This window comes from Corvus cornix, chromosome 2, assembly GCF_000738735.6.
Source record: "Corvus cornix cornix isolate S_Up_H32 chromosome 2, ASM73873v5, whole genome shotgun sequence".
In the NCBI taxonomy this organism is placed as follows: Eukaryota; Metazoa; Chordata; class Aves; order Passeriformes; family Corvidae; genus Corvus; species Corvus cornix.
This window is the reverse complement of record NC_046333.1, coordinates 61,928,596-61,944,502: the sequence shown is the minus strand read 5'-3', so window position 1 is coordinate 61,944,502 and position 15,907 is coordinate 61,928,596. Positions and strand designations below refer to the sequence as shown.

Here is a 15,907-nt window from a genome sequence, read left to right as displayed (position 1 = left end):
CCAGCACTAATTCCCACCTGTAAGAGAAACAGCAGCAAAATCAAACAATCTGGAGCCTTTAGTCATTCTGGTGGTTCTTTTAAACCAGAATGCCTTTAGGTTATTAGATCTGTTTTGTTTCTTCAGACTGCTCAGCAGTGAGGTACCACACTAATTACAATACCTTTAAGTCCAAAAAATACTTTTAAAAGAATAATTTTACATATTTCTGTGCAGGTGGAGTATTGCACAGTATTACATGTCAGACATGTCTAAAAGCAGAACTACAGCCAGCAGGTCAGTATATAGAGGGTATTTTAATAAGAAAAGGAAAAGACGAGTGAAATCTTGTTATCCAAATAAGAAGTTTCACACCAAAAAAAAAAATCCCAACAAGCAAAAAAAACCCAATACCAGAACTACCAGCCTTGCTTCCTCACAAAATAGTGACTTGGATCAAGTACTTCTGGGAGGAAAGATGGCATTTTGTATCATCTACCCTCCTTGGTTATGCATAGATTCATACTGATGAAGAGGGAACTGACCAACCTTACCACCATATTACTGCATCACTCCAGGTCTTCTATCAGGAGTGCTCAGAAGGCCCCATTTAAGAGTATGTGAAGTTAGGAGAGAGATGCTTAAGTGAAAATTACCAGAAACAACGAAGACAACAACTCCAGGAGAGTAAAATACAACAAAGCAGACACCTGAGTCCCTGCAAAGACTTCTCTGAAAGTCCCCAGAACTCTAGGAAGTTCCCACGGTGGGAACACCACAGCACTGCTTCCCCCATCCCTTTCTAAGCCACCTGCAGGCCTCAGGCACCTATCTGGAGCTTGGATCCTTGGTTTCCATAATCATTAAATACACCACTTCCCCACAAATGAATTCTTGGATAACAGATACTGACCCCAACTGGTCTTTTCAGATGTGATGAGTGCCCCAAATCCCAAACAGTTATTTCCACATCACCTCTCAAGAGCACTGCTGAGCTCCCACTCCACAACACTGTCCCCTCATCCACCACAGACAATGGATGGACACCACAGCAACAAAAAGGAAGCAGGACCAAGACAGGTCTCATTAGACATGATCCAGCTCGAGTTCACAAGCCTCAAGCACTAACTGCTCCTGAGATTTCAGCCCAGTTTCTACATCTGCATTCTTTAGTAAATAACTTCAAAGTAGCAGCACTAAGAATAGCATCATCACAGACCTGATTTTTCTCCCTGCACATTTAAAGGTTTAGTTTTTAAAAACTTAGAACATGACACAGTAAGTCAAGCACCTTTTCACTTTGTCTGTGTAACTGATAAGTACATAGTTGATTTATTCAAAACACAAGGAAGGAATACAGACAAATGTTTGTCTACCCAACCACCCTGCTACCATGTCTTTCAGTGACTTCAATGCAAATTATCTTCCCCAAACACCAATATGGTTTGCATGAACATACGAATGGCAGGATCCTTATAGCAGTGTTTGTAAAGTCCCAATTCAGAAACACACTTAACTTTCAGGCCAGATGAAACCCTTGAGCCTGCACATATTCATCAATTTAAAAATAAAACAGTAGGCTTAAAGTGCAATCCGTCCCTAGAATGGGAACTGGCACATCCGAAATAACTTGCCCCATTCTTGCTGTTGCAATGTCTGTGCAATTCTATTTTCAGTTCCTTTTCTATAGAAAAACGTCAGTGGTCTTTAAAAATACAAACCAATACAAACAGAGCAGTTTTGTTCACATTATCCCAGTGATATCCCAGTAAGTGCACACAACAGAAAGAAACAAATATCAGTAAGGGGAAAAAAGTGCCAACTTGACAGGTTCTTCTAGGCCAAAAGAAAGTTGGTCTTTTTTTCCTCATTGTAGAAACTGTCAGCACTGTGCCAAATTTAAGCACATTATCCTTGGAATTAGTGGCTTGATCAAAGACAACACTTTTCAGACATCACAGTGGTCTTATGTAACACTTTATTAGGCCCTTACACACAGAAAATCTGGAACATCCCGTATTTAAATGCTCAGTCATGCTCATAGTAACTTAAAACAAGGGCACTGTAAAAATTAGCATATTAGGACGTGCTTAAAAAATTTATGCATGGACTTTGCTAGAGGAAAGGGTAGGTTTTATCTGTGCTAACACTCATCTCGATACCAGAGCTAGTCCATCTAAATTTCTTTTAATGTCAATGAGGAAAAAAGGCAGTTCATCTAATCCTGAAGCATAAGTCTAAAACAGGTACTTCTACTATAAAAGTACTCTAGATGAGTAAGTTTAGATGCAGAAATGTACGCTCCAGAGTTATAAATGTTATTTATACTACATGCACTAACTTTACCGGAAGCAAAAAGAAATCCCTGGATTGTGAAACTGGACTTCATTTCGTTGTAAGAAATGAAGTTTTCAAAAACGACCCATAGTTTCTCATGCTTCAATTTTTGGTTTAACACTTAAAGACACCATAAAAAAGTATCATATTCCAGAAGCTGGTATTCTGCACTATTTTAAAGTGCCTGAAACAGACCTGGGAAAAAACAAAACAAAACACAAACCTAAAACCAACCAACCAAAGAAAAGGTGCCAGGTAGGAGAAAAGCAAACTAGCACATCTACTGCTGGATGTGTGTGGAGGAGTTTTAGGGTAACAATGCTCCCACACAATGGGTGTAGTCAAACGCACTCGGTTTCCTGCTTCCCCAAGCAGGTGCTGCAAACCTCACTTCTTCCTGTCCTCTTCCTTGCCTAAGCGGTTTTCTGTCTCTGAAATACACAGGAACAGCACTTGCAGACGGAGTGAAGAACGAAGCAAATGCTTTCAGACAAGCGTAAAAACATAATTTTGGGGTACATCAACATGGAAAGGTGAAGATCTGTGTTGCTCTCTTACGCTCCAACCTAGCAAAATAAAGGGAGACCATACCCTTTCCAATAATGCAGTCAACAGAATCTGGTGAAAGAGGTACAGCTACTTTTCACAGGCAGAAGAGGACACACAAAACTTTTGGGAAGCCATTAGTAAGGGCCAGGGAAAATGCGCAGTGAATCTGCAGAGAACTTTTTGCCTTTAGAATTAGTTTTCAGTCAGCTCAACCCATGCAGATGCACAATAGAGGGATTTTTCACATGGGAAGAAAAAGAAGCATGGCACGAGGGCAGGAATACAGGCAAAATCACATTTTTCAGAGTAAGCTTTAGTCAGAACCATTTAATTGGGAAAATCAGTTTATATTTAGACAACTATATTTGCAAATATAAGAGATAGTAAAACTCAGTCTTTTTGCTTCCAAAAACAATGAAAACTTTATATATTCCAGCAGCTTGCAGAGTCACACATTTCCCCCAAGGCACTTGATTCTGCTGGCCAGCAGATTTTCTAGTTAGCTATTTTTTTCATTTTTAGCCTATTTCCAAAGAGCTGTGAATGTGCTTTTTTTTTCCAATTCAAGCACAATTATCTTTGTTTCATTCTTTTGCTATTACAGTGACCATGTAGAATCAGCAAACCTCTGTTAACTGCCAGCTCCAGATGCTCACTTTCACAACCACAAAATACTGCTCCTTCCTATTGTTCTACAGTTTAAAAGTAAAATTACTGCTCTATGCTTTTCAATATACAACATGTTTATCTAACCTTCATTCATGTGGGCTGCAGATTTATTTTTAATCCCTTCAGAACCATGGCAGGAAGAGAAGACAACAACAAAACGTGTACAGTGACAATATCCTCTTGCGGCTTTTTTTCTCCTTCCTTATTTCTGCTTGGAATTTGCAGCATACTTGCTTCATGATCATTTATTTTGGATCGTGAACCACGCCAAAAGACAAGAACATAACCTCAGCTGTTTAGTTATGCCTGCTACAAGCACCTTACATCTACAGCAAATATCTCTGCAAGCTGAACTTTGAAGCATATCTAATTTTAGGCACTCAGCTTCAGACACTAGTGAAAACATGAAACTTGGAGATGACAAGTGCTAAGGACTTGGCACAAGTCAAACATCTCAACCACCAGTAAGCTAACATATTTGGAAATCATCAGTACCTTTCAAAAAAGTCATGTTCTGAAGGAATTTCAGGGGTTGCCCCCTCAAATTAAACAAACAAATAACAAAAACTAAAAAAGCCTGCATTTCCTGGTTTTCAAACTTAGCAACCAAATCAAAACAAAAACTAACAGGAAAACACACAGCATGAACAAGCATCAGTTGATGAATAAAGAAATGCAAATTTAAAAAAAAATATATATTTGGCTTTTGTTATAAATTAATTTTATTTGCACTATACTATATTTCAGGAAAAAAGATTTGATTTCCTTGCCTCATTAAAGCCTTCTTTACATATCCCCCACTGGAGCTCTGTAGTTCTATTCGCATGCAGTACAGCAGAACTTTGGGTTATAACACTGATATTTTCCAAAGATAACTGTGATATGAGGAGGAAAAAACTCACTCATGTTTGCTTAATCACGGTATTTTTTTATTCTTGCCATGCTAAAGAGTCAGCAATAGCAGAAACTTAACTTGCTTTTCTTAGGTAACAGGAATAAGTCTCACTTTTTCCTATTCAACAGCTAGGAAAAAAAGGGAAGAATGTTCTTATATTTTAAAATTATTACAGCGATGCTCCTACTATGCAGTGACAGGCAACTTACTATCCAAGAAACAAAGTACAACAACAAAATTCCAAAAACTCCAAGTGAACTCTTCTCAAAATACCCTAAGAATTTGAACATAGCCAGGTAAAAGAAATTCAACAATCCTGTAAGTTGCATGAACAACTACAATTTCCCTTTCAAGCAAGCCCTTTACACATAAAGCCTAAAACACATGCTTTAAAAGAACTAGGACATTGCATGAGCTGCCCAGCTGGCTTCCAAAATGTATTCCCACCTCTCTATCACAAGGTTATACCACTAACATCTGGGTATCTCAGAGGTACCTTGAGAGAGCATTTCAGGTTTGATTTTTTAGCAAACTTCACTATCTCAAAATGCACATGGTGTTTTTCCCACTGTTACTGTAGCACTCAGGTGCAGATTCAGATTCGGAGAGCTTTTCAGTTTCTTTGATGCTGGAAGACACCTGAGCAATGAGCAGCACAGAATTTATATGGGACAAAGGAGAGGAGACTCGGGAGCTGGAGGTGACGAGCGACCTCAGTCCCCAGTGACCACCTGAAGCTTTTCCAGGGCACAAGCCAGTAGTTCCACCTGTCAGCAAATAAATGAGGCCACCGTCTTGTAGACAGAAATTCTCCAAGCAATTGCAAAAACATGATCCTAGGCACAGCAAACAGGCACACTTGCCATTTAGGGTCTTCTAAAATGGACACATACATCACCCTTATTAGTGACTATGCTCAAAAACTGAAGTGCCACAGGAAAAGGAAAAAGAGAAGGCGATACAGAATCAATTTTCTCCTGATAATCATTTAAACCCTAACTCAACTCTATCTAGGCGAAGAAAAACCCAGGAAGCCTAACGGAGACATCTAGGCAACTGAGGAAATGGTGCACACAAATATGTATGACTGATAAACAGATAGATAACAGACTACACACCAGGATGTCAGAACCTTATCAAAGGATGAAGGCAGACTTCACCAGACACCTACTGGCATAGCCTATTCAAAGAATATATGCAGATCACGAAACTATCAAATACAGCAATAAAGATATGCAGCTTGAACAGAACAGAGGGGAAGTGCTCAGCATATGGACAAAAATCCCCCAGCAGTTAAAAATCAGAACAGAAAAGTAAGAGGATAACCCAACAGGGGAATTCATTGGAAATCAAAAAAGGAGACAGTTACTTTTTATATAAACTAATAAATAGAAGGACAGCTGCAGCAGAGGCTGCCTGAAAGTGGGATGTTGGAGAAGTAACCTCTGCTGGGCGTTGGCTGATCTTCCCTGCAGATATCTGGTGCTTCCTGCTGTATCATCACCATGCAAAGAAACTCAAGTAGTAAATCCAGCATCGAGTCAAGGTCTGGGAGGGGGTGATGACTCTAGCAGAGTCACTAACCCATAACGGAAGTAGCCATGCTTTGAACTGTCAGCAGCGATTTGGGATGCTAAAGGCATCAGCAACACCAGAGGCTGAGCTGACAAAAAACAGCGCCTGCAGAGGCAACAAGCCCTGAAAGGAGCCAGAAAAAGAACAGGTACTTCCAAATTTAAGCTACGTTTACCCTAGAAACTCCTGTCTTTCATATAAACATCCAAGTCCACACTGGCTCTGGCCAAGTTCTTTGCCTTAGCAGCCTCCTGCTGTGAAAGGGTTTCACAGCCAGGTCTGGACTGCATGAAAAAGACCTTAACTTTAATCACTGTTGAATCTGTAGCCTATCACATGTTTCTCTGAACATGAAGAAACACTGGGAGACAGAAGGGAACAAGTCCCTTCTTCGCTTGACCGGAAAGGTTGTGAACTCCCCATCCCTGGAGGTGCTCAAGGCCACCTGGGGCTTTGAGTAATATGGTCTAGTGGAAGGTTCCCTGGCATACGGGTTGAAGCTAAATGATCTTTTAGCACATTCTATTACTCTAAGGCCTAGATCTATTTCTTTTATGGTGCTCACATATACTTTCACCATGATCCCTCTTAAAAGTCACATTTCTAAAGCAAATCTCTCAGTTCCTTCACTTTACTTTAGCAGGTTTAAGAAATAAACTTACCCTGTAATTTTTTTCTCTTTTATCTAGTTCATATTTTCGTTCTGGTTCATGGCAAAGAACAGCTACAGTCATCTTTTGATGGACAAAAACAACCACAATGGAACAGAAATATAATTATGTCACCCATTTCCCTCTGCCCTGACCATTCTTTGCTCTAATCCTCATTTTATTTGCTGACTAGCATCAGCAGAACACCTCTGAAACTTTCTTTTTCCAAACTGCTGAGCCCATTTTCCTCTCTGCGATGTTAGGCTTACAAATTAGGAAATAGCACTCCAGCGGAGAAGTGGCAATAAAGGAAACACAAAATTAAAATTATATTCTCTGAACAAAAAACAAACAAGTGTTTTCTCTCTCAAGAGTCTATCATATTTCACAGTGTCTCACAGCAATATGCCTACACTTTCAACATATTTGTATAAAGTAGGGAAAACCCACCCATACTTTGAGTGCAGTGTTATTGTTGCCGTGGCAACTACAGACCACAATTTTTTGCCTCTAGAGAATTAGCATGAACACAAACATACACACCAAGGCAGAGACAGCTGTGGGTCTTAACAGTGCCTACAACTCACTGTGGATGTCTAACGCTGCCATCAAAAACTGAATTTAATTTTGAAAAAATGAACTTTAACTTCTCAGTCGCTGTCTCCAAACCGTCTGTCTACACTTTGCTTTCACCTTCAATACAGCATAGTTGGCAAAATATCCTGAGAAACCTTGACAAGTAAGAAGTGTAAATGTCAGACTACTTAAACTCCACTTGTAAGTGAACAGAGTAATTCTAAAACTCTCTCTAAAACAGATAAATTATTGATCTATCAGCTGGAATTTGCTGGTCTAAATACTTCATACAAACCATACGAGTCAGGGATTTGAACCTGCCCTCTGTGTGTGCACACAGTCAGTACTGTACTCTCTTTAACACTACCTTGCACTGGTAACAGGGAAAAAAACCCACTTTCACCAGTTTATAATGTCATTTAAGCCAGATGTAAAAGTTAAAAATTAAAACTTTTCTACTCAGTGGTCCTTAAAAAGTTTTACTTAAAACCAATACATGAGCATGAAAACAAGCATAGGAGTTATTCCAAGAACTGTTGAAAGCAGGGGGTCCTCAACTGTTTTAGGTTTTGCCTTGTCATTTTGCCTTTCCCATTCCTGCCCTATCTGCATACCAGGGCCAAATTGCACTTGAACAAGAAACCACAAATGAAGAAATTGCTCAAGTCCAATTAGAGCTTTGTCACAAGACCAGGGGCTATAGAAGCAGCAAACACTCACCCAGTCCAAGACAGTCAGCATTTGAAGTCTGTATCTTGAACAGAAATGGCTATTTAGTTTTTCTAGCATTCTGCACATAATCCAAACAAATTATTTAAAAGAGTATTTTCTTGCCTCCCTTTTCCATCCCAGATGTCCCCAGCCTGATACACTCACTGAACTTAAAGACCATGGAATATAATTTCACACTGATCAAAAATTTTAAACTTGGTATTCCATAGGGTTGCCAGGTTTTTGTCTGGGATTTAGCAGCCAGATGCACACACTCAGGTCTATTTGCCTTTTGCTTAAATCATCTAGGTAAGCAGCACATGCTTTGAGACAGCTTCCCACCCACTACACTGCAGGGTGTCACATGAGGGCACAGGCAAACTCCCGTTATCCAGCCACTCCGTCACCAGGTAAATGTTGAGAGTGCTCAAATCTCGCAAGGACAAAGCATGCAGAAAGAGGAAAATGAAGAATTGTTCTAATATTTGCTATTTGTTTTGCCTCAGACCAGACAGCATGGCAACACTCATGCTACAGACTGATTGATTAACTTTCTTAAAAGTTTTCAGAACAATGAGTACCATTTCCTGTTAAAAAAAAAATAAAAATAATTCCAGGCTGGAAAAGCTGTCTAGTTAATACTTTGAATTTTGGTTTTTAAAATCATCTTCTATTCGGGTATTTTACTAACACTTAGAGGAATGATTGAGAACAAATCTTTGTAACTGTTTCAACATATTTGATTCAAAAATATGTTTACAAGGAATTTTTTTCCTCACATTATTAAGATTTTTTCTAAAGCGTGGGATTTTCTTATCATGACGGAAGCCCAAAACACAGGAGAAAAAATATTCCACTCAACTCCATTAAGGATGAAACATACTGTAAGTAGACCCCATCCAAAAAACTTCTAAAAAACCACTTATGTCAGAATGTGTGCTTTTGGTTTCTTCCGTGCTCACCTGTGATTTTGCAAAAGCTGTTTAAAATACTTTAAACCGGGAAACAAAAGGACTGGTGAAAATAAACATTTCCAGTCAAGGTCATATGACGGGAGACTGATGCAATCTTGCTCTGGGAAAGGACCACCCAAAGGGTTTCCCTTTGCTGTTTTTCTCCACGTGCCATTCTCTCCATTGGCAGAGGCAGGACTGGCTGACCTGGCTGAGCCCTCTGCAGAACGGGCTGGATTCCACCTATTCAGAAGTGACCAAACAAGCCTGACCAGTGCTGTGCTCTGAAGAAACCACCAGATGAAGGTCAGAGAATTCCACTATGTCCATCTTAGCAAGTGCTGAGGTGGAGCAAAAATGGGTCTGAAGAGCAAAGCAGCGGAGGGCGAGGAGCCTCATTCCTGTGACTCATTGTCTGGAGGGTCTCCATTCAGAGGAGCTGAACTCAAGCGCTGTGTGCTTTTGAACAGCTGAGACACTGCAGCTCCCTGGGGAGCACCCTCTGGCTTCACATCCTCAGAAAGCAACCCTGTGTAGATGCTCCAGGGCTACTTTGTGCCAAATGGGGATGGTCAAGGGATTCCTTCCCAAAGGATACTCCTGCTCCAAATTAGTATTAACATAAACACTGTCGCCACTATTAGTAAACAACGGTAGAAATTTTTGCTTCAGGCTGTACTTTTAAGAGCAGGCCTGAGGTTTTGGAAGATCTCCTTAATGACCCTAACTAGACTATCCAAGCATCCAGGAGATGATTTTTGGTACCCTCAAGGTTCTCTGTAACTCCTGGGTCACATACAGAGGGATTTTTTTCACTCCAAAGTAAAATGTGGCCCACTGACATGTTTTAAAATCCGGCTTTTTACTTGATTTTGGATAAGTACAAAAGGTTGGATTCCTGCAGTAATACCAAGCGCAGTGCTGCAGCCTCCCTTGCCCAGGGACTAGCAGCACCACTTTGCAGTTTGGCAAGCCTGCCTCCAGCGCTGCCTGTCCTTGTGAACTGTAACTGGAGCCAAGGAGCAGCCAGAGTATTAAATACCGTGCCAGGCTGGCAAATGCACTGCAAATCCCTAAGCATCAGGGGCTCCCCCGAAAACACAGAGCCAGCTCTGTGCTCAGTGCCTAGATCCCTAGGCTGGAGCCCAAGAGTCTCCATCACTACTTTAGATTTTCTCAAAATAGCTGCAGAGCACCACTAAATCAGTACTGGTGTGATTAATGTGCAGAGAAGGTTTCAGGAAACTTTATGCAGCCCTTCAACGTTTGTTTTTCCAGATCTTGTTTAACACAAATGAGAAGGAAACTGCTTAAAAGGGGGAAAATTGTAAGCAGCTGATTCCAGTTGCACTTTTGTCCCTTGCCAAATTAAAAACTTAATAGGACAGGCTTTGTTTTCAAGGCATGAGGGATGTGGAAATATTTACACTTGTAGTATCAAGACATCAGCCATAAGGTTCAAGACTACAGTGCCAAACCAAGTGAGAACACATTGAAAAAGGCAGCACATGTTTCCAAAGCAGAAGAGAACGTGTATTATTGCAGTTGTTGGTGATAGCTAACCTGAACAGAAAGAAATGCTTTAGGTACGGCCTTAATCTTTGGAAAGTACCATACCTCTGTCCCAGGACTGTCTCAGGAAGATACAGAATCCTGGACCTTGCACAAGTGACTGAAACAAGTTAGAGACTGAGTTTGCTCTAAATTCAATAAGAAATGCCCTGTTCAGAAGCACCTGTTTAACTGGGGACCCAAACCAGGGTCAGCAAGATTCTTCCTCTGTTCTTTGCATCATGCTTTGTCCTTCATGGCATTATAATAAAAAGCTAACAGTTCCTTTTAAGGAAAAGAGTTTTACAAAATCTAGGTACTCAAAAGTCAGAAAATATCAAAATTAAAGTTGGTTTTGGCAAGGTAAGTAATATTTCTTTATAAATGTGTTGAATTCAAATTTATTTTTCTTACTGTTTCTTAAATAACTAAAATTTACATGGCTCCATTTTTTTGCAGTTGAGTGTGTTAGGCAGGGAGACAGTCAATGTAACACAGACTGCTGCAATTCAAAATGGAAATGTAGAATTTTCTAATGTAAAATGACTGGCATTAGGAAATTGAAATGTAGCATAGTTCCCACCAACCATGACAGTTGTTACCTTTTTTTCAGTTAAAAACCTGATCCTAACCCCACTTAAATCTTTAATAAACTTCCATCTTCAGTTATTTCGCTTCGGTCTGTAACAAATTACCTTTCTTTCCTCAGCACTACATTTTCTAATGTCTCTATTGACAACCATTAAAGGATCCTGAAAGTTCACAGCCTAAAGTCTGCTGAGTTCCTACAAAGTTAGTTTTTTATTTTACTTTACACTGCCCAAAAAGTGGATAAGAAAACACATGCAAGGAGCTTTGGGACTAACAGATCTGCTGACTAGTTAAATCAGAAAGCAGAGAAGTAAAACTGAAGTCAGACAGCAAAAAAAAAAGAAAAGTGTTAACAAAAATGCTAACAAAACCATCCCTGATTTTGGGATCAGAATACATGCTGATTTTTGTAAAAGGAAAAAAAGATACAGATACTTTTTTCTTCTTTCTCCTTTTTTAAACCAGTTCACCAGCATGCTTTGGGCAGACAGTTATTCAAACTCAAGGAATGGTGGAATGACATCTTTAATACTCCAACTATCCCGAGACTCAGAGGCATGTCCCCGAATCCCTCCACAGTTAGTTTTTTTATTTAAACTGCTGTCAAAATATAAATATGCAGATGACCTACAATGAAATAATTAAAATGAAAAATAAATGAAAATTAATTAAAATGAAAAATTTTTCATTCCCATCAGCAAAGCCAAAATTAAGTTCAAGTGAACATTTTTTTTCCTCTTTGCAGAAACATGGCTGACCTCATCAATGAAACACTTAAGTTAAAAGCCCTCTGATACAAACATGAGAAGACGCTCATACAGTTTTTTGAGAGAGTTTCCTCTGAACATATTTCCCTCAAAATCCACAACTTTGGTACTGTCTGACAATAGGTCAGGGTAATAAGGCCTGTCAAAATGTAAAGTTTGTTGTACAGCAGTTGACCATTTGCACTAGGGTTGCTACTTCTAAAGCAATAGGTAACCTGGCATATCAAGGGTTCTACAAAATAACCTTGAGAAGTGAAACTTTTTAATTGTGTATCTTAACCCTCTGAGCCTGAATTACTTCTAGAGATGCCTAGAGCTTAGGAAGGCATGGTAAAACTACATATGAATAAACAATGCCATTAAATTTACTTCTAATATTGCTTTAAATAGTATATTTATTTCTTCACAGTATTTTTACACACACACACTTTGTTTACATAAATTACACTATTAAAAGTTTAATGTTTAACTTTCCATATTTCACTGATTCATGGTAGAGAACTATATCCCAAAATTGGTGATTTGGGGCATTTATAACAGAAAAGTGTATACTTTGCCAAAAGTCACTGTATAAGCAAACTGAAGAGACGGCATTCGAGCATCAGTGATTTGGGGAATACGTGAAATGGAAATAAAAACCACCCCAAAATTCTTTTGCAAATGCTGCTGAAGGTATGTCATTGACCTACACAGATATTTTTAGAACACAAGTCAGCTAAACTTCAAAGTCTGATTTCCTGGGATATGAGAATGAATTGAACACAGAAAGTCTTTTCATCCTCTTTCAAGCTCATTAATCTTGTTACCAAATATAGCACTTCTTAAAAAATAATATTTCAATGCTAAATTCAAAGATCAATCATCCGTTAAAGAGACATGCAAATACACACTGACACAACAAGACTGTTTTAGCATCTAAAGCAGAAAACACCACGATGCTCTCATGCAGTGCACTGTCTCCTAAACAAAATGCGAGCAGTCTGCCAGGTACACAGTGCAGATAGGGACTCCATCCTCTGTAATTCTGTGCTGCTTTTAAACCTAAGTTGCAATTTTTTAATTAAGAAAACCACCAATGTGAAAAATGACATTTTTATAGTCATCCATGCTTCCCATAGTGAGTGATACAACAGATGCTTCTTAGATGACAAAACATTTTCCGGTTACCATTATCACAGCTTTCTTGCCTCAGTAATGAAAGGCTAATGATTACAACTTTCATTTCTCAGACCTTCAGCTCAGCTCTTTTCTGGTCTTTTACATAGAGTGAAATCTCTCTCATAGCACAGTTCTCATGGAAAACCATCTCTATAAAAAAGGGACAAGCCCTCTGTTCATTTAACACAGAGGCAGACACACACATGGCTTTCACATACCACAGTGACCTGGAGGACTTAACTCCACCTTTGCCTCTTGCTCTTCAGGCACTTCCTGGCATTTTTGGAGGTTCAGGGCCAGCCACAGGGAACTGGTTGCCAGCCATATGTACCAGAGGGAGACTGGGGCTGTCACCATCCAACAGGCTGAGCACAGAGTGGCAAACCAGAGATACCTCCCCTGCTGCAGCCTGGGCGCTGAGCAGAAGGTACAGAAAGCCTCTCAGCACTGCAGTAAGGGACTCATGTACAACCAGTCCCTGCTCCACATGGGATTCAGATCTGGCAAAATTGTCTTTCAAACACAGAGCTCCATTCTGTGCAGAGGAGCAAGTGACTGAACTTTTCCCCCTCCAGCAAAACCCTCTCTCATTCTAATGAGGAAGGTAAGCAATCCACCTGGCAGAACAACTGTGTGAAAATGTTTTTATTTTGCTTTTGAGGGCCTTAGTACTGCAGGTCAGAGTTGAGACTCATGTGATTTGAGGGAACAGTGGTGGCACAGTGCTTCCACACACAGCCGCGATCTGGATATGTCCTATTCCAGGACAGCAGAAATCCCTGATGCTTGGCATGGTACAGCACACTGCAGTCGGGGCAAGAGGAGTGGGGGAAATTTTTTAAAAGTATCAATAGCATAATCTCACAGGGACAGTTAAACAGGGCGGATTTTCAGGTGAGGAAAGCTCTACTTCATTGCAGCTATGCTGCAGTTCTGTGATGAACCCTAGCAAGGAGGGGCTCCTCCTGGGCCATCACTGCCCCATGCCACTGGAGCCAGCAGGGCCAGCCACAGGACAGCACCTACGCCTGCACACACACTCGCACAGCCCAGTCACACTGCTGACCCCAGAGCACATGGGCCCTGCTTACTGCTGTGGGCTTGAGACACAAATCACTGAACACGAAGTGTCCACCAGCAGCACCCATGAGAGCAGGGCCCAGGGACAAACACAGCATGTAACCAGACACAGTGAAGCATCCTCAGGCCCGGAACAGCATGAGAAGAATTTTCTCCACAGACAACACCATCTTTGTATCACCTTGGCTGAATGGAAGGACAAGATTTTGAAAGCTTAGAAAGAAAAACTGCAGTCTGTCAAGACTTCATTGTTTGGTAACTGAGTCAGCCTAACACTGTATGTATGCTGTGGCACCACAAACAAGCTGGAACAGTAAACGTTTGCTATTCCTGGTTTCTGTGGTGCTCCTGTATTCATCAATCATGGCATGGAATACCTCAAAAGAGAAGCTATCACTATTCATGTGCCTTCTCCTAAACTAATAGCTCACAGATAATTACAGGCCTCTATTGTTTGACTGTTTTCGTGTTGAGCAACAGATCTCTCTTCTTGCATCAAAACCTGTTTTCTGTCAAAAAAGGGGGAAACTGGCATGGTTAGATGAAGGGGTTTAATCTATAAAATTACATATTCCTTACTCAACTTTAAAAACAAACAGTAGTAAAAAATGACACATAGCACCACTCACTCTGCAAACAGAAGAAAGCAAATAAATCTCAATGTTCTGTTGATTTTTTACCAAGCACACCTCTGCTGCCCTGGTTTCTTGGAGCACAGCTGAACTTCCTAGCAGCTTGATGGAGTCTTTTTCTGGTCAGCACAAACTTCCAGACCTAACTTCCTTGTCGCTGAAAGAATGCAGGAAGGCAGCAGGTGCATGCAGGCTTGAGAGACAATAAAAGGTGGGGGAGAGCAATATTTTTCTGCCTGTTAGTGGTAAAGTTAATTAGGACACTATAAACAACTATAAAACACCACCACAGCCAAAAATCTACGATGCTGTTAATGATTTAATGCAAACTCGCCCGCCCAGAAGACCATTTGTGCGTGCGTCTGTGTGTTCTATCTCCATATATGCACTTTGCAATTCCATCAGGCACTTGGACTAGGCTGGAAGTGATTTCTAAGCCTCCCTTCTACAGCCCTGTAGGCACGAAAGTAGTGCCCGAACGTAAGCATTCCCTACAGGGCACCCCGCACCTTCCCACGCGGTTCCCAGAGGTGGCCCAGCACCCGAGCTCCTGAAGCATTCCAAACTCTGCCGCAGTCAGCCCAGCACCGTGACTGACAGCATCCAGCAGCATCCAGCAGCGACTTCTTGCGAGAGCAGGAGAAGCGCCAGGCATTGCCGGGAAAAATGAAACGCTTCCCCGGTGACAGCAGCCCGACCCCCACCCAAACCCGCTCCTACCGCGGGCTCTCCGCTCTGCTCCCGAGGCCCTCGGGCAGACACGGCGTGACAGCGACGGACCGCCCGTCCCTGCCGGCCGGAGATCCCCGCCGAGGATGCCGCCTGGGCCCGCCGCTCCCGGCGCGGCTCGCAGCCTCACCTGGTCCAGCGGGATGCCCAGCAGCGCGCTCAGCGGGTGCAGCAGGGTGGAGCCGGTGGTGCGGTGCGGGGCTCCGGGCGGCTCGGCCATGCCGCATCCCCCCCGCCCGCCGCCGCACGGCCCCGGCGCCACCTGCGCGCACCTCCCGCCGCCGCCGCGCCCGCTCCGCGCCGCGCACCGCCCGCCCCGGGGCCCTTCGTGGGGCGGGGCCGCCGCCGACGGCCGGGGCGGGGCGGGACGGGCTCCGGGGGCGGGGAGCGGGGAGCCCTCGCCATCCCCGGGGCCGCATCTGCCGCCTCCCGCCGCCCGCGGGCGCGGTGCCCTGGCGCGGTGGCACCAGGCTCGCCGCGGGCCCCGCGGGCTCCCCTCGTCCGG

General features: G+C 42.1%; 1 protein-coding gene across 3 annotated transcripts in view; it reads right to left on the bottom strand.

The window, feature by feature from the left end:
• The window catches only part of MBOAT1 (membrane bound O-acyltransferase domain containing 1), a 56,025-nt gene extending 40,325 nt beyond the window's left edge, over positions 1–15,700 (bottom strand). For 2 of the 3 annotated variants that reach the window (XM_039549643.1, XM_039549645.1), the window contains exon 1: positions 15,533–15,668. In XM_039549643.1, coding sequence (XP_039405577.1) covers positions 15,533–15,622 — 90 coding nt within the window. In that variant the 5' untranslated portion in view covers positions 15,623–15,668. Of the gene's footprint in view, positions 1–15,532 lie in introns of all 3 variants that reach the window. The other variant, XM_039549644.1, reaches the window with a different exon arrangement.
• Between the last annotated feature and the right edge of the window lie 207 nt (positions 15,701–15,907).